Source organism: Morus notabilis, unplaced genomic scaffold, assembly GCF_000414095.1.
Source record: "Morus notabilis unplaced genomic scaffold, ASM41409v2 Scaffold131, whole genome shotgun sequence".
NCBI classification, from domain to species: Eukaryota; Viridiplantae; Streptophyta; class Magnoliopsida; order Rosales; family Moraceae; genus Morus; species Morus notabilis.
The window spans coordinates 111,999-131,393 of NW_010360208.1; the positions used below are offsets into that span (position 1 = coordinate 111,999).

General features: G+C 34.7%; 2 protein-coding genes across 2 annotated transcripts; both read left to right on the plus strand.

Annotated features, from left to right (window-relative positions):
• Positions 1 to 4,440, plus strand: LOC21391130 (acetate/butyrate--CoA ligase AAE7, peroxisomal). Its single transcript, XM_010096020.2, has 3 exons — positions 1 to 315; positions 1,627 to 2,217; positions 3,406 to 4,440. Exons 1-3 carry the CDS (start codon positions 100 to 102, stop codon positions 4,300 to 4,302), a joined length of 1,704 nt encoding a protein of 567 aa, XP_010094322.1. The 5' UTR covers positions 1 to 99; the 3' UTR covers positions 4,303 to 4,440.
• Positions 4,441 to 9,121: 4,681 nt separating this feature from the next.
• Positions 9,122 to 18,097, plus strand: LOC21391131 (putative beta-D-xylosidase). The gene is made up of 7 exons (XM_010096021.2): positions 9,122 to 9,762; positions 12,041 to 12,322; positions 13,520 to 13,689; positions 13,814 to 13,911; positions 14,310 to 14,660; positions 15,479 to 15,892; positions 17,179 to 18,097. Exons 1-7 carry the CDS (start codon positions 9,331 to 9,333, stop codon positions 17,781 to 17,783), a joined length of 2,352 nt encoding a protein of 783 aa, XP_010094323.1. The 5' UTR covers positions 9,122 to 9,330; the 3' UTR covers positions 17,784 to 18,097.
• The last annotated feature ends 1,298 nt before the right edge of the window (positions 18,098 to 19,395 follow it).

The following is a 19,395-nucleotide window of genomic DNA, read 5'->3' on the forward strand; positions in this document are numbered from 1 at the left end:
CTGTCGTTCTCCATTTCGCCACCAAAAAACCAAGAGAGAGAGAGAGAGAGAGAGAGAGAGAGAGAGAGAGAGGTGAGAGAGGAGAGCAGAGCCGGGGAGATGGCGGTGGGGAGAGACATAGACGATCTTCCGAAGAACGACGCCAACTACACGGCGCTGACGCCGATGTGGTTCCTGGAGAGAGCGGCTACGGTGCACCCCACCAAGCCTTCCTTGGTGCATGGATCTCGACGCTACACGTGGCTCGACACTTACCGTCGATGCCGCCGATTGGCCTCTGCTCTCTCCGCTCACTCCATCGGCCTCGGTTCCACGGTACTACTTCCTTAAGCTTTCTTTCCTTCTTTGTGTTTTTTTCTTTCCTTCTTTTTGTTTGATTGCCGAGAAAATGAAAGAAACAGAAAAAAAAAATGATAAAATACCACTAAAGGAAGATGCTTTATTATTGAGCTAAGCCCAATTAAGCTTTTTGCGTTTACTTTCTTAAACAAAATAAAATTTTTATCCATATTGAGATTTATAAAAGGAAAAAAAAAAAAAATAGAGAAGGAAAATTATATTGTTTTGGTTGAGGTGTTTGTGTTTTTCCCAGATAAAAACAGTGACCAGAACGTTAAGTTTAGTTTGAGTTGACTTTCTATGATTATGCCAATATACACGTGCTGAGATTAGATAATTCCATAAGTAATTCATAGAATTATTGCTTTTGTGTTTTAGTTGAAATTTTATTGAACCGATATTAAATATTTCTTATTGTTCAATGCGCAAAATTATCTTGATTCAATAGTGATATATACACATAGGAAATCATATTTGATTTATGTAAAGATGAAATTTAGTGATAAGCTGCTGAAAAGGTTATATATTTGGTGGGTCTTTCTCTTTTTCCCCTTAAACTTGCTGAATGAAGTTAAAGCCAAAAATGTGAATGTATTTCTGGATTTAGCCAAAAATGTTAATGTATTTGCCATTTTATCAATTTGATTGAGTTTGAGCTTAGGAAGAGCTTGGTCAACCTTAGCCTTTTTACAACTATACTTTATATGTCATGTTACTTTTCGGTTTTGAATCTTGACTTCCTAATAATTCGCAATGAATAAAGCTTCAAGCAAAAAATAAAAAAATAAAAAAATAAAAAAATAAAAAAAAAATAAAGAAAGAAGAAAGCATTACCTCTGTGCATCAAGGTAAATTAGGCAATCCTTAAGTTCTGTTTTTTCTTTTATCTGCTGGTTCTGCTCTGAACCTGAAGTTTCGAACCCTTTTCTCTTTTTAGCAAAATAGAAACGTAATGTTTCCTTCAATTGGACTCCTTCAAGAAGCAATGGCTAAATCTTTACATTATTATGTGCTATTACATCCTTTTTTTTCCCCACTTAACGCGGAAATTGGAACCGCACACTTTGTAAATTTTTTTCTTAAATATGGTATGTTTCATTATGACTTATGAGTTTGATATGTGATATCTTTGTACAATTTGTATACTTTGGCTTGCCTTAACAATTATGTGACAGATCAATCAGTTCATGAAATCTGATCTTTTGTGGGTTTTGGCTGTTAAATTAGAATCTCTTAATAAGGCTTCAGAGTTCTTAGTAATGTTTCAATTATGTTCGTCCCCAACAGGTATCGGTAATTGCACCAAATGTTCCGGCCATTTATGAAGCACATTTTGGCGTACCAATGGCTGGAGCAGTGGTAAACTGCGTGAATGTTCGTCTGAATGCGTCAACCATTGCATTCCTTCTCGGCCATTCTTCATCCGCAGCTGTGATAGTGGATCAAGAGTTCTTTTCCTTGGCTGAGGAAGCCTTGAAAATCTTAACGGAGAAAAGCAAGGGCCATTACAAGTCTCCGCTTCTCGTTGTCATAGGCGACGAGGGCTGTGATCCCAAGACTCTCGAGCACGCGCTGAGTAGAGGAGCCATTGAGTATGAGAAGTTCCTAGAGACTGGTGACCCTGAGTTTGCTTGGAAGCCACCAGAGGATGAGTGGCAGAGCATTACCTTGGGCTACACTTCTGGCACAACAGCAAGCCCGAAGGGTGTCGTGTTGAGCCACCGTGGGGCATACCTGATGTCGTTGAGTGGAGCCCTTGTTTGGGGGATGAATGAAGGAGCAATATACTTGTGGACTCTACCAATGTTCCATTGCAATGGTTGGTGCTACCCTTGGACTCTAGCTGCTCTTTGTGGCACAAGCATATGCCTTAGACAGGTAAAATAGTTGTATGGTAAATCCTTTGTGTTTAAATCAAATCATGCTTATCTTGCTCTTGGTGAATCTTTTACTATATAACCTCTTTGTTGAGGAACACTGGAACAGGATATAGAAAATTAGGAACTTATGTGTTTATGGATTACGGTTATTTTATCTTTGTTATCATTATCTATTTGGATTGTTTAGAGCTTGGTTATTTAAAAAAATTTCCCTTATTGTCAGGAGCAAAGCCAGAAATTTTTTTGCAGGGAAGGGCTTGAATTAAACTAAAATTTTAACTAAATTAATTGTGTAATAGAGTATAATTAGAAGTAAAAATCAAAGTGCAGATGAAAATTTTTTAAAATTTAGAGTTAGAAAATTTTAGGGGGTAAAAGTAATAAATTTTAGATTAAACTTAAGGTATAATTGAAGACTTCTGGAGCATTCAGCGTAAAATTTAGAAACAAGAAATTTTAAGGGAGGCAAAACAACAAAAATGGGGTAAAATAATAGTTTCTAAATATATATATATATATATATATCTATATTAAAGGAGCTAGCTGGGCTGGGGGGCTGGCCTTAGCTAGGTCCGTCCCTGCTTATTGTTATTTTGTTAGTCTCCATTCTTGTGCTTTTACTCTCTCTAAATAGTCTTAAGGGGGGTTGTTTGGTACATGTATTCAAACCCAAACCACGATTCTGCTATAGTGTTTTTCCTCTCACAAAGAAAAAAATATTCTATATATATATATATATATATATATATATATTAAAGGAGCTAGCTGGGCTGGGGGGCTGGCCTTAGCTAGGTCCGTCCCTGCTTATTGTTATTTTGTTAGTCTCCATTCTTGTGCTTTTACTCTCTCTAAATAGTCTTAAGGGGGGTTGTTTGGTACATGTATTCAAACCCAAACCACGATTCTGCTATAGTGTTTTTCCTCTCACAAAGATTTGAATCAAAAAAATTCCTGCCAATAGTTCTCATACAAAGAATTTGAATAAAAACCCAAATCATGGTTCAAATATACTTCTCAAACGGGCCCTTAGTGACTGTTATTTCAGTTAATATTGGTTAGTTGGTTAATGATATTGAGTATTTATTTTTCTTCTTCTCTGTCTATTCTTCTTGTTCTGTTGGTCTGGCATCACTCTTTCATTATTGCTTGCTTAGTTTCATATTTTACTGTCTTTCCATTTTCACAGGTTACAGCAAAGGGAGTTTATTCAGCCATAGCCAAGCATGGAGTGACTCACTTTTGCGCGGCACCAGTGGTGCTCAACACCATAGTCAATGCGCCACCGGAGGAGGCAATCCTTCCTCTCCCTCACACCGTGCACGTAATGACAGCCGGTGCTGCCCCACCCCCATCCGTCCTCTTTGCAATGTCTGAGAGGGGCTTCAAGGTGGCCCACACTTATGGTCTCTCCGAAACGTATGGCCCTTCCACCATATGTGCCTGGAAGCCTGAATGGGACTCACTTCCTCCCGAGACACAAGCCCGTTTGAATGCACGCCAAGGTGTCCGGTACATTGCCTTGGAAGGTCTTGATGTCATCAACAGCCGAACAATGCAACCCGTCCCTGCAGATGGAAAGACCATCGGAGAGATCATGATGCGCGGGAATGCTGTTATGAAGGGCTACTTGAAGAATCCGAAAGCCAACGAGGAAACTTTTGCCAACGGGTGGTTTCACTCGGGAGATCTTGCTGTGAAACACCCTGATGGGTACATAGAAATCAAGGACAGATCAAAGGACATCATCATCTCTGGGGCTGAGAACATAAGTAGCGTGGAGGTTGAGAACATCATGTATTTGCACCCTGCAATACTAGAGGTGTCTGTGGTGGCCAGGCCCGACGAGCGGTGGGGCGAGTCTCCTTGTGCCTTTGTGACACTGAAGCCCAATGTAGACAAATCGAATGAGCAACATTTAGCAGAAGATATCATGAAGTTTTGCAGGTCCAAAATGCCTGCCTATTGGGTTCCCAAATCTGTGGTATTTGGGCCATTGCCAAAAACCGCAACCGGGAAAATACAGAAGCATTTGTTGAGGGCCAAGGCTAAAGAAATGGGGCCTCTCAAGAAGAGCAAGTTATAATAAAATCAATCATGGTGACGAAATAAAAAGAGAGTAATCTTCATAATAACAATCTTTATCTTTGTTATTTATGTCCTTGTTAGACAATGTATGAGACCTTGTAATCTACCTTAATGTATTAAAGCTTTTGTTATGAGATTCTGTCATGGGAATTATAGGAAAATAATGTTTAGGCTTACTTTTCCATTGTATCATTATCCGAAAAGGTTGCTTGTATTATACGTAATTGGCAGTAATTTTGCAAGACTTTTTGTGATGTGACTGAAATTTTTCATGTACAGATTAGCACAAAAAAGAATTCTGTTTCACTATCTGGGCGTCATGATTATCCAATTGTTTGCTTGCCTGGCAAAATGGATTAATTGGGCCCAGCCTTTGTCAACATAACGTGCAATTTGATAAACTTTTGCTTCATCACTTGACCAAGAAACAACAGTACAATGTTCCATGTCTGCAAGGGAATCTATGTTGCCCAATTACGCAAAGTAACCATCTTTTGAAAATAACACCCTTTTAGGGATGTCAATGGGGTGGGTCGGGGCGAGTTTTCGGCTGACTCGCACGGCCCCGCATCTAGACCGGCCCCTTTCATTATACCTTGTTATTTAAACCCTTTTTAACCTTAACAAGTTCTGTTCTATCTCTCTCTGTTGCTATTTCGATAAAAGAGGTTTATTCATTTAGATTGCGTTTGGTATGAGGGTTCACATCAGGGTGGTTTTAATTTTAGAACTAGAACCATGATTTATGGTTTGAATTTGGGGTTCAAATCATAGTTCAGGAACTAGAATCAGAACCAGAGGTTTGAACCATCCAAAATCAAGAGGAGATGTGGTTTTATTTTTTGGAGTGGTTTTGGTTTAAAACATCACATCAGGATTCAAACATTGAATCAGAACCATTCAAACCAAAAACTGGTTTTCAAAAAATATTTTTTACTTTTTGTAAACAAATAAAAGTTTGAACCAGAATTATAGTTCCGGTTCTAAAACCCTCGTACCAAACACAACCTTAGTCTTTAAGTTGGTTGGTTTGTGATCATCGTTTGCCTTTTACTCACTACCATGCAAATTGAAAAGAAAAGAAAAAAAAAAATCTGAAGTACACTGATTAATCAAAGCTTATTTCCCTTCCACGCAAATGAAAAAGAAATATCCGATGTATACTGATCAATCAAAGCTTATTATGGTTCTAATTTCTTTTAATAATAATAACAAGCCAACCAACTTTGACAAATGAATGTGGGGCTTGAGGCAGATAAATATGTCTTTACTTAAAATAAAGACTCAAAGCTAGCAAGGAACTAAAAAAGAGGATAAGAAGATCTTCATATATACATACATATATATATATATATATACATATGAGCTAGTTGGCAAAGCTATATATCTCATGGCAATGTTTCTGATTGTGTATATTGAGGATAAGAGTGTAATGGCCAGTCACTATCTTCTCCATGCAGCAGTAGTTGTGTGCCTAAAATTGCAGCTCATCATCTTTAGAGAGGTTTGGTCTCATCCACGTATGTTTTTTTTTTTTTTTTCCTTCTTAATTATTATTTTTTGTTTTCCATTTTTTATGGGTTTTATTTGTTCTCATCCAAAACTAAAAGTTGTCAAGAATTTCAAGCCAGATGAAAGGGGGGGTTGGGTTGGTTTGGGTCCATCTCACTTCATGCAAATCCAACCAATCATCTTTTTCTCAAATTTGGCATTTCTTGTTTCACATTATTATTCCCTAGTTTGTGTGTGTCTTCTAACAAACTAAGCAAAAGAAATGAGTAACTGATCAGTAGTAGGGTTGGTTGGCCTGGCCATGACCATGACCATATAAAAGCAAACAACCAAACTGAATTATTACCAATATTCCCATAAAACTTAACACAATATATATATATATATATATGTGTATATGTATATGTATATGTATATGTATGTATGTATATAAGAGCGTCACTTGGCAACACAAACAAGGGACTAAAAGTCTACTTGCCACTTGACAATGCAAAGGCCTAGCTATGATCATAATTTAATTTCCTTACCAACAAAATGGAAGATTAAAGAGTAAAACTTATAAGGTCCAAATAAGTGTACAAGTGAGGAGAATAAATTGAAATTCTACAATATAACAAGGGTAACCCCTAATATCAAAGTCATTTTTCCGCTAATTCTATATCATAATCGTATGAGAACAAAAAATGTAAATTTAATAGAATTCAATGAAGATCTGAACGTTCAGAGTTTTATTAGTATTCATGACGTGGTATTATTTTATATAATTATACCCCATCATATAATTCTTTTATCTCTTTTTTTTTTTGGGGCCACTTTTGGCAGGGAAAGTAGGAATCAATTTGGGAGGTTGCATATAAAGGCTGTGAGAAGGGGATGATGCAAAAGGATGCATGGGCAATAACATTTTCATAACTATTTTTTAGGCAAAGTGAACTAGCTAGGATTTAAATGTTGTTTGTGCCAAAAGCCAAAAAAAAAAAAAAAAAAAAAGCATAACAAGGAGAATAATAACACTTATATGGTGAAACAAGGAAGAAAAATATCGATATTCATAATTTCATATATAGTCCTTGAAGTGGCCAAAAAAAAAAATCTACTTAACCACTTTTATTCACAAGAGACGTATTATAGTACTATAATTGTATAATTGCATGAAAATACATTCCAATGACCTCAGTCTCGTCTTGTAGATGATAAGGTAGGTTATTAATTATTTGACAAATTATTATAGAAGATATGGTTGTTAAATGGAATCTGGGATAATAAAAATCAGACTAATTTGGCCCTAAATGGTACGGGCTAGCTGCTGTTATAAATTATGCACCTATATTTGAATTATGTATTTCTATATTTCAATGTACATATTGATAATTATGTTTCTTGTGGGGCCTAGGCTTATAGGAAACCAATTGATCACACATATCTTAAATTACTAATAGATATTATTGTGTCCATTTTTGTATCTCGTCATTGATTTGCATAAACAAAGAAATGCATATGCAAAATTAGTGGTTCTTCTACGTGTGCAGTTAAATAGATAAATCAAGCACATAAATATTATTGACTAAGCGTGTTATGAAGAGTCTATTCGAAGTAGTCTTCATATTTGTTAGGAAAAGGGATTTTTCATTTTTTTTCTTAATAAATTAAGGAAATAAAAGATAAATTACAGTCAGCTTTATATTCTCGCATGGGGTCCAAACTAATAAAATAATTCTCATTGCATGCTGAAACTTTAATATAAGGCTAAAATTATACATCTCTCATGGGTTAGCTGGTCCAAGCTAATCAAACAATTCTATTTGCAATAAAATATATGTATATAGATATATATATATATATAACATATATTATAAGACATCTACATATCTTGTGTCAGCTACCGTATCTACACCATAATATAAGCCCATACATACATGTCACATATAAGTGCTCTTAAGCTAGCTAGACAGAAACTATATACATATATATATATATATGAACATAAATATAAATATAAATATATATATATATATATATATATAGAGAGAGAGAGAGAGAGAGAGAGAGAGAGAGAGAGAGAGGCAAAACAAAACACCAAAAACATGCACTTTTCTTCCTTTTGATTAACCGCAACTCACAAGACAAAGATAAGTTGAACAAGAAGACAAATGTTTATATTTCACTTTGAATATATTACAGTCACGAGATTACCCTATTTTCTGGTCCTGATGATCATCAGTCAGTCAAGTAGTATATGAACATATATTGTCACGAGAATGTAAAATTTCTACTCTTATATATATATATTGAAATGCTACTTTTCTAGGCAGTCAAAGTCATTAATGATCAATGGGAGATCAGTAAATTAAAATTCCATGACTGCATGCACAAATTAATCCGAAAACCGAGCTTTCCAAATACTTTTTTTTTTTTTTTTAATCTAGGGCTATTTTGGTTCTAGGGGTAACATTTATATATATATATATATATAGTGCTTTCTTACCAAAAACATATATTATGAAAGTGAAACCAACAAAACCAACATTATACGTACATAATACATAGATTGTAATCTCTTAAAATATATAAATACACACACACACACACACACAATATTGAGAGTACTAGCTCAAGTGGTTGTGAACGAGACTGTGTCAATATGTGATTCAAAATTTGGATTATGATGGTTTTATTTCTTTCTAATATACGAAAAGTCATAGACCCGACAATATTTGTATCAAATATACACATTCAGTCACAAGAGTATTATTGTAAATTTTCTTCTTTTTTTTGCCTGATCAAACTCGATCGTCAACTTTTCTAATTGGTTAACCTTCAGAAACAAAACTTTCCATTTTGATGGCGGCTAAAATCTAATTGGGTGGCCGGTACTAACTACTGTAGCTACTGGCGCTTTTAGTCCTCAGATGATCAGAAATAGATTCTCCAGTCCGTGACCCACACAAAATTATTAATCAGTAATTAATAATCAACTTCTTTTTCTATTCCAATCTCAATCTCCTTTTTCCCCCTTTTCTCTCTTTAGCCAACTCTTCAAATTAAAGCACCTACATATGTTATGGATATTACATTTATTTATTCACTAAGCTCACATTAAAGCTGCAATATATAATTATTTCTAACAATATTATATGTCTCATATATAGTTTGTGACCTGCCATGCGTGTTTCACTGACTCACTAACTCCTATATTCCATCTCTCTCTCTCTCTCTCTCTCTCTCTCTCTATTTTTGTGTTTTTTGCTTCACAGTTTTAACTTCATGATCATGCCATCTCTCTCTCTCTCTCTCTCTCTCTATTTTTGTGTTTTTTGCTTAACAGTTTTAACTTCATGATCATGCCATCATCATGTTATACATAATATTGACGTGGAAATCCGATCATGAATAATATCAAACCTCTTTTTTATCATCTTCTTTCTTCTATATATACCAACAACAATTCATCTCCAAAACACAAAGCCCTTTAACATTATACACCAAAAAGAAAACCAAACCAAAATATCCCATTATGGCCTATTCCCACAAACCCAAACCCAAAACCAAAAACAAAACCAACATTTTATTAGTCTTCTTCTTCTTCTTGACTAGTTTTAGTAACACGCTCGTTGCCGCACGTGCGCCGTTCGCGTGCGACCCGCGGAGCGGCCTGACGAGGAGCCTGAGGTTCTGCCGGACGACGCTGCCGGTGCACGTGCGGGTGAGTGACTTGATCGGACGGCTGACGTTGCAGGAGAAGATCAGGCTGCTTGTGAACAATGCCATTGAGGTGCCTCGCCTTGGCATCCAGGGATACGAGTGGTGGTCAGAGGCACTTCATGGGGTCTCCAATGTGGGCCCAGGCACCAAGTTCGGTGGGGCCTTCCCTGGGGCCACCAGCTTCCCTCAGGTCATTACTACTGCTGCTTCTTTCAACGAGTCTTTGTGGGAGGAGATCGGACGGGTGAGGATTTTTTTCCCCTAATAAATTTCTTTTTTATTTTTTCTCTATCTTTCTGATAATAAAATTTAAAACTTATTTTGTTTTATATATATATGTATGTATGTATATCTCAATCGTAACAAAGTATTAGTATAGATTGCGTTCCAAGTATTTCTTTTTTCCAATCATATATAGTCCTTTTTTTTTTGGGTTTTTTAAGCCATTGTATGTGTTCTCTACAGTTTTGGATGGTCTAAATAATACTAAGTATTTTTTATTTCTTGAAGAAAAGTAAGAATTTATTAAGGTTTTTCTTCAGCCGCCTTTTGGATTTTTTTTTTTTATTCAGAGAAAAATACACTCGGCCAAGTGTACTATTAACTTCTTTTTTTTTTTTCAATAATGAATTTCTTTTTGCGGCTATTTAAGCTCTTTTACGTTTTCTCAGTCCTTGCATGCTTTTAGAATTACAAAGTTTTCAAAAAGAAATAACTTATTCCTTTTCTTTAGCCTTTCGTATTTTTTTAAAAAGTTTTGTTATCCAGAAAGACATTATTATGATCTTTTACTATGATTGAAGATGCTAAAAAAAAAATATCTTTATTAATTTATAATCTATTTTGCTTGAACGTTACTCAATTTAATTTGTCCATGTTCTAAGCTTCACGAGTCATTGTCGACAAGATAGATAACATGTCATATAGTGTGAGGTTAGTAGAAACATTTTCATGCATAAATAAAAAAATAAAAAAATAATAAATACATATATATATATATATATATATATATCCAGCACTATTATTGATTTAGTTAAAAGCAGACAAAGGATATTGAAAATCGAAGTACTTTAATGCTTTCTTTTGCTGGATTCTGGTCCCATATAGCGTTAATTAGAGGACCACATGATTTTTCACTTAAATTCTCTTGATGATTTTTGGATAATGCCAAACGACAATGAAAGTTTAACACTATTGCCACAAAAACGTGTAAAAGAGTTCGTTGTGCCATTATGCATTTTAACTACTACAAAAATAAAGACAACGAAAGAATCTTCATTTTTCAACAAGCTATTTATGAGGTGGTAGTTGATTTTCGTTCCTATAATTATACTAGGTTCTCTGCCAATTAGGAAAAAGTTTCTTTTTTCTATTTCGTTTTCATATGGTAAGGGATCATTATCAATAATTATACAAACGCTAAATCACATTAAAATCAATATCAATCCAAAACAAAATGTAAATCATCAACATGATCTAATTATCAAAATTCAACTATTTACAACAATAACGTACTAATTAATAGAAAGTTTTTTCTTTCTTACCGCACTAAAGCAATTTTTTTTTTTTTTTTCCCTCTCGGCGAAAAAGATTTGTTAAGGTGTTGTTTGGTTGGGAGATTCGTTCCCTGATTCGAATCATGGTTCGTGGTTAGTTACAGTATTTTCTCTCACAAAAAATACACATAAATCGAAAATGGTTCTAATCACATGGTTCTAATCCATGAACCAAACATCTCCTAAGTTTTTTTTTTTTTTCAAAATGAACTTAATTTTCGCAGTCCAACTAGTGGCAAAGTGACCCCACAACCATCAGAAAGTGAGAATTGGTAGAGATTCTTGCTGTATTACAAGTCAAACTTGCTAGGTATATTGGCGAGTATAAATTATAATTCATCTATTATATAGTTTTTGGTCCCAATATATATATATATATATATAAAACATATATATGGAGTTTAATTCTACTATAAATCTAAAACACGTATAATAATTGATATTTGGACCACTCTATTAACTTTTCCTCTTTTAGTAGATGTAGAAAAGCTTTTCTGTTTTTGTGTCCTCCTCTTAAGTCATTTTTCCTTTCCCCATCCGCCCAAGTTCCATGGAAATTTCAAAAAAGAAAATTTTCTTCCTTTTACTAATCTGGCGATGGAAAACTTTACTATTAATGAAGCTAAACCAAGTAAAGGATCCAAATGAATTAACGACTAAATTGTGCTTTTCAATATTCTTTATTAGAAAAAAAAAACGACATGGGTTAATCCATAGGCTTGTTTAAGTAAAGCTATTAGAATTCGTTGCTTGCACAACAAGAAATATGAACCTTTCATTCTATATGACAGATACAATTATAAATATAAATTTGCAACAAATTAGGCCTTTGTAATGCAATAAAACCATTTAAAAACTGCCAAAATAATACTAAATTATGAAAAGAACGCACTAATACTGTTTGATTGTAAAAACCAATTTGATGCTGATTTTTGACCGTGCTTAATTTTGTGTGACAAAACACAGGTGGTCTCTGATGAAGCAAGAGCAATGTACAATGGAGGACTGGCTGGTTTGACATTTTGGAGCCCAAATGTGAACATATTCCGCGACCCCCGTTGGGGCCGAGGCCAAGAAACACCCGGCGAAGACCCCGTCCTAGCCGGAAAGTATGCCGCTAGCTATGTCCGGGGTCTCCAGGGCAATGGAGCAGGGAACAAGCTCAAGGTTGCTGCTTGTTGCAAACACTACACAGCCTATGATCTTGACAATTGGAATGGTGTGGATAGGTATCATTTCAATGCTAGGGTAAGAAAATGATCTCAATCCTTACACTCTTTTTCTTTTGTTTGAAAAGTTCTTTGAAAAAATATGAAACAAACATTTTATTACCCGCTAATCAATTTTTTATTTTTTACCGTCAGATAATATTATAATCATGTAAAAGAAACTACACCATTGACAGAATATTCCCACCTATATTTTTTATTTCTTTTTGTAGACTTAACTTTATGTCAGTTGCATATAGCAAAACTTTGCCAACAAAGTATTTGTTCTCTGTTTTTGTCTGTCTTTCTCTTGTATGTTATTTTAGTGAGCTGCAAAAAGGTGCTGTGGGAAAAATAATCAACCAATAGCATTATTTTAAATTTTTAAATGCTAGATTATATATAACTTTTTTGTGATGGTCTTTGGAATATTTCCTCAATATCAAATCAGTATGGTGAATGAGGAGTGAAAGATTGCTCACACGACCAACTTCCAATTCTGTATAAGAAAATGAAAGTGACTTCCAAGCTGCTCAGAAGGGACTTTAAAAAAAAAAAAAAAAAAAAGAGTTATGGAAGTTTGTGGTCCAAAATATTAAAAATGGTCACCCTTTGCTGTCCAATAATTGCACTTTAGCAGAGAAAGTGGTATCAAATTTAATAATTTGGATATTGGATGCCCAATATAAGTCCTATAAATTTATGTGCTTACCATTGTAGGAACTAGGAAATCAGTCTACTTTTCTTTGTCCTAACTACAGTATTGCTGTGCCTTGCTGGTGCTAGATTCTAACTTTTGATATCACCAAATGGGAGTGCTGCAATTTGGTGTTATTATAGTGTTTTGGTAACTGTCCACCTCCTATACCAAATTCAGATTATGCCCAACTGGAACAGAGTAATTTGAGAGCTCAAAATCCTTTTAACATGTTTAGTTGGTTCCTTTGTGGGTCCCACAATTAAAGCTATAGTCAATCCTGAACGTGGACGTATAACATGTAAAAGGCGAAAATATAATAGAATATTTATTATGTTTTATTGATTATAATTTAATTTTTATCCGTTTAATGTGTGAGACTGATCTGTCGAAAGACTGAAGACAAACCCTAAAATTATAATCGGTGCTCACATTTTATAGATAGTTAAAACTCAAGAATTATACGTTGCAAGCAAGATAATATAGTCGACGTGAGCTCATTATTTGCATGACGATTGATCGGAAAAATTTCCTATGCAGGTAAGTAGGCAAGACTTGGAGGACACATATGATGTGCCATTCAAAGCATGTGTGGTGGAAGGGAAGGTGGCAAGTGTAATGTGTTCATACAATCAAGTCAATGGAAAACCAACATGTGCTGACCCTGACCTTCTCAAGAACACAATCAGAGGTCAATGGCATCTTAATGGGTAAGTCCAATTAGATTAAAATTCACATATAGGAAACACTAGGAAATTGTTCAACTTTCTAATGATTGTGCTAAACCATTTTGCTAATTTGTTTTTTTTTTCATTGTTTATTGTCATAAAATAGGTACATTGTCTCGGACTGTGATTCTGTTGGTGTTCTATATGATAGCCAGCATTATACTAAGACACCAGAAGAAGCTGCAGCAGACACAATTAAAGCAGGTTTTTCTCTCATACTTTCTGTAAAATGGAAACTTTTATGGTGAAAATTTGGAAATTTGTACTAGTATTTTGTGTGTTCTCACTCTGTGTGAAATCATATGAGAATTACTTTTTTTTTGTTGTTGCTTGAAATATGAGAATTACTTAAGAATAAAATAATATGCAAATTTAGCGCAATTAAAAAAATTCATGAAACTAAAATATAACTTGTTAAGGCAAAAAATAGGACAAAACAATAATTTTAGTTTTACAGAATTTTGGCGCATATGCACTTACATCATGATGTTAATAATATGAGTCCCGCCATAAAATTTTTTCATAATGCACATCATTTCTCTAAATTTCATCATCTTCGGCTAATGAGTTTTTTTTTTTTTCTTTTTTTGGGTGAAATGAAGGTTTGGATTTGGATTGTGGGCCTTTTCTTGCTATCTACACAGAGGCTGCTGTACGAAGAGGCCTGCTAAGTGAGATTGATGTGAACAATGCCCTTGCTAACTTGATTACGGTCCAGATGAGACTGGGCATGTTTGATGGTGAGCCATCAGCCCAACCATTTGGAAACTTGGGCCCAAATGACGTGTGCACTCCGGCCCACAAGCAGCTGGCCCTTGAGGCGGCTCGCCAAGGCATTGTTCTGCTTAAGAACCGTGAGCCAACTCTGCCACTCTCCACCAGACGCCATCGAACTGTAGCTGTTATTGGGCCCAATTCTGATGTCACTGTTACCATGATTGGCAACTATGCTGGTAAAATTGTTTTTCTTTCCTTCTCTCCTTATCTATTCCAATTTCCAACGAAATACACGTACCATCACCGTGCTTGGAATTGATCTTGCTTTTTATTTTTCACATTTTTTGAAAAAAAAAATAGAAACGTTTTCAAAACCGCATTTGGCATAATAAAGACAAAAAACGGAAATGAAAGTAATTTTTTAATTTAGTGTAAAATAAGATAAAAATGAAAAATGACTTTTACTCGTTTTTCATTTTTTGTTTTCGTTTTCTCCTCTCTCGAGCACAGATTGAGAGAGAGACATTAATGAAATTTTTTATACTGAAAACAATCTCTTGATAAAACTACCAAACGCATTTTCAAAAATGATTTTCTGTCTGAGATTAAAAACGTTTTCATTTTCATTTTCATACAAAAAATTAAAATCATTTTAAAATGAGTTCCAAACGCACCCCATATTTATTCTAAGAGAAATGCTAGGATGACCCGGTGATAAGTGTGGACTCCTCGAAGCTAGGACATGCTAGAGAGAGACGTGGGCCCCACTTGTATACGCGGGCACATTGAGCTCAAGAAGTCTAATAGCAATACTCTTGATATTTACGCGGGACGTATACTGATCAACAATAAATAATGTATAGTCTATACGTTTATACTGTTTTTGAGAGTTTTTTATTATAGTAAAACTCGAATCGGTGAAATGAATGGAACTTAATAACAATATTCTTAACATTTATGTGGGACATATACTGATCAATAATAAATAGTGTATAGTCTATAAACTCGCGACTGTCTATAGCACAACTTATGTCTTTCAATCCTTATATATTAGGGGTTGCATGTGGCTACACCACATCTCTACAAGGAATCGGTAGATATGCAAAGACCATTCACCAAGCAGGGTGCACCGGTGTAGCTTGTGACAACAACCAGCAATTTGGAGCTGCCGAGGCCGCCGCCCGGCAAGCCGACGCAACGGTGTTAGTAATGGGCTTGGACCAGTCCATTGAAGCTGAGTTCAGGGATAGAAGTGGGCTACTCTTACCAGGACACCAACAAGAGCTTGTGTCAAGAGTGGCTAAGGCCTCCAGAGGCCCAACCATCTTGGTCTTAATGTCTGGTGGTCCTATTGATGTTTCCTTTGCTCAGCGTGACCCCCGTATTGGTGCAATTCTTTGGGTTGGCTACCCTGGCCAAGCTGGAGGAGCTGCCATTGCTGACGTCTTGTTTGGTACCACAAATCCTGGTAAGATATTTATTATGTGGTGATTCGTATTCCCCGTTCATTTCGCTGATTCGAGTTTAAAATTCGAGTTTTACTACAGTAAAAAGCTCTCACAAACAATCACATCTAACTTTTTTGCTACAGTAAAAAGCTCTCACATAAAATCACATCTCAACTCAAATTAAAAACTCGAATCAGCGAACTAAACGGGCCCTTATCTAAAAAGTATCGTCATATCAATACTGCTACATAACAATTTATTGTTTATTAATTTCACATCATATATAAGTATTGTTAGATAACAATAAGTCCATTTGATAATGCTGTAAATTTAAAAAAAAATTATTGTTAGTTGTGTTAAAAGAATAAGTAGCAGTTGAGTGTTTAGTAAACTGTAATATTAAAATTGTTGTTAATTCTAAAAACAGGATCATAATGTTTGATAAAATATGGAGCTAAATTGTTGTACGTGTTTAAAATGACCAAAATTAATTTTATAGAAAAGGTTTTATATATACATATGTGGACATTATATTTTTTATTTTCTGCTGAAATATATGGACATATGATATGTAATTAATATGGACAAATTTTATTTTATAATTATCATGTGAGAAGTTTTAGCCACAATTTAAATAGAACTTTGAAGTTTGTGCGTTTTTAAGAAGAAAATAACATATGAAAAGAAATGTAAGAAAAAGGAAGAAGAAGAAACGTTGATGAATACGGGGGATTATATAACCTTTTTCATTTCAAAATATATATAAACACATGGAGGGAGAGTAATAGTTATGTCAGGGTATTTTAGGAATTATGAAATAAAATGGATGGTCTTTTGGGTATTTAAAAATGTTCATTAAAGAGAGGGATACTGATTTCTGCACAAGTAAAAAATTAAAGTTGCATTTCTCTGTATTATGATTTCTATTCCATAAGCACTTTTTTTACTTTTTTATCGAACACAAAAAAAGTCAAAACTTGTTTAAAAAAACGCTTTTAACTAGTCTATAATCATTACCAAACAGGGCCAATATATGATTGATTGGGCAAAAAAAGATAACAATATATGATCTAGTTAGTTTAACATTTTATCATATTATAACTATAATTCATTACTAGATAAAGTTATATAGCATTACATGATAAATGTGACTAGCTTGTGTTTAGCCCACCATACAACAATTGCATCAATGGAAAGGTGGACAATGCTAATACATGAAGTAATTAGTGTGTTTTCATTTTGCATTTCAATATTGTTTCAAAACCATAACACGAGTTAATACTAGTATATCATTTTTGTGTTTCAGGAGGAAAGCTTCCAATGACATGGTACCCACAAAGCTACCTAGCCAATGTGCCAATGACAAGCATGGACATGAGGGCAAACCCGACAAGAGGCTACCCCGGCAGAACTTACCGCTTCTACAAAGGCCCCGTCGTTTTCCCATTTGGCTACGGTCTTAGCTACACCACATTTGTCCACAAATTAGCTCAAGCTCCCACACAAGTCTCCATTCCCATTGCGAGACTTCATGCCTCCTCCGCGAACTCAACGTCGTTAAGTAAGGCCGTTAGAGTCACCCACACTGATTGCAATTCTCTATCTCTAAGAATTCATATCGATGTCGAGAACAATGGGCCAACAGATGGGACCCACACTCTTCTAATATTTTCAACCCCGCCGACCCACAAATGGGCCGCCCATAAGCAACTGGTGGGCTTTCAGAAGGTCCATTTGGCGGCTGGGTCTCGGCAAAGGGTCATACTTGGTGTCCATGTTTGCAAGCACCTTAGCATTGTGGACCAATTTGGGATCCGAAGGATTCCAATGGGTGAACACACTCTTCACATTGGGGATGATCTCAAGCATTCAATTTCTTTCCAAGCCGATTTAGGGGAAATCAAGTCTTAGAAATTGCCCGTAATTTGATAGTTAAATATACCCATTTTTACCATAATGCTTGGTATTTCTTTCTCATCGGTTATCAATATTACCTCACAAAAATAAGTCTCCTATGCATGCCAAAAAGAAGGTCTGCATGGGATGTAACTGTAATAATTCAATTAAAGAGTCTAAAGAAAGAGTTTTTTCATATTTGAGTTTGATTAGTTATTTGTAATTGTATAGGAATTATGGACTATATATCCATCAAAACCGATTGAAAAAGGCATGTTTGTAACTTGTGAGATAAAGGGCAATAAGAAATTGCAAATGTTTGGTACCTAGATTCGTTCCCTGATTTGAATCATGGTTCGTGGTTCGGTACAGTATTTTCTCTCCCAAAAAATACACATAAATCAAAAATAATTCTAATCACATGGTTCTAATCCATGAACTAAACGTTAATTTGTGGTTAATTGCAACTCCAATTAATTTGGTCTCAAGATATGGACATTTTGTTTCTATCGTTGAACATAGAAAAATTCTAACGTCTCTCCCTCTCTTCTCTAGAACCTTAAAAATGTTGACCATTCAATTATTGTATAGAATTATCTAGTGTCCTAGTGCAACAATCATGGTGGTTAGATATATACAAGGATTAGGTCTCTTTAATATATTTTTCTCTTCCTTTGAAGAAATTTGAGATATTTTGTTGACTATACTAATTGGCTATGGTTATTGGTTCCTACCAAACAAAACAGATATTGAATATTACAATTCACCATTTTGACTTGGCAAGTTACAAATTTTAAAGACTTTGTCTTCTAAACGGTAAGTATTAAATACATAACATTTAACTCATTCAATAAATGTGGGAAGTTAAATATTATGGAAACAAAGTCTAAGCAACTTATTATACATCTATATTTTTGGCAATTTTCAGCAATAAAAAAACAAAATCTTCATTTCTATGTTTTTTTTTTTGTTTTCCTGAAATTGTTAGGGATATTGCTAAAAGAAATTGATAAATTACATTCCTTCATCTTTATTCCCTTTTTCAATCTTTTCATTTTTACAAATAAAATAAAAAAAGTGCAGGTTTAAGAAGGAAATGGAAAATGGCCAAAGGGAAAAATGTCGGTGAGAAAATTGAGGAACTAGGAATGTGATAATTAGCACGTGAGAGTGTGTGTACGTTGTGGGTTAAACATGGACCAAATGATGGTGATATCTTAACGGCTACTAATACCATTAACATCTCCAAATATCTTTTCATTTTCATTATTTATTAAAATTATTCAATTTTTTCATTATTAAGTGAAGAAAAATGGAGATTTGTCCTGTCCTACCCAATAAGCAGTTCGTTCACCACCCCTTAACCTCATCTTCACCCACTCCCGATCTCAAAGAGGGTAATATTAGATAAGATACAAAAAATAACATAAAATAGAATAAAAGTTTGCCAAATTTTGTCTTACAAAATTTAAAAAAAAAAAAAAAAAAAAAAAAAAAACTTATGGTTTTATGCTATGGTCTTATGCTCTCTTTGAGTCTTTCTCATCTATATACCCATATACCAAGTATAGACATATTGTCATTGTTATGTATAAATACCGACATAAATTCTTATCTCGCCCTCCAC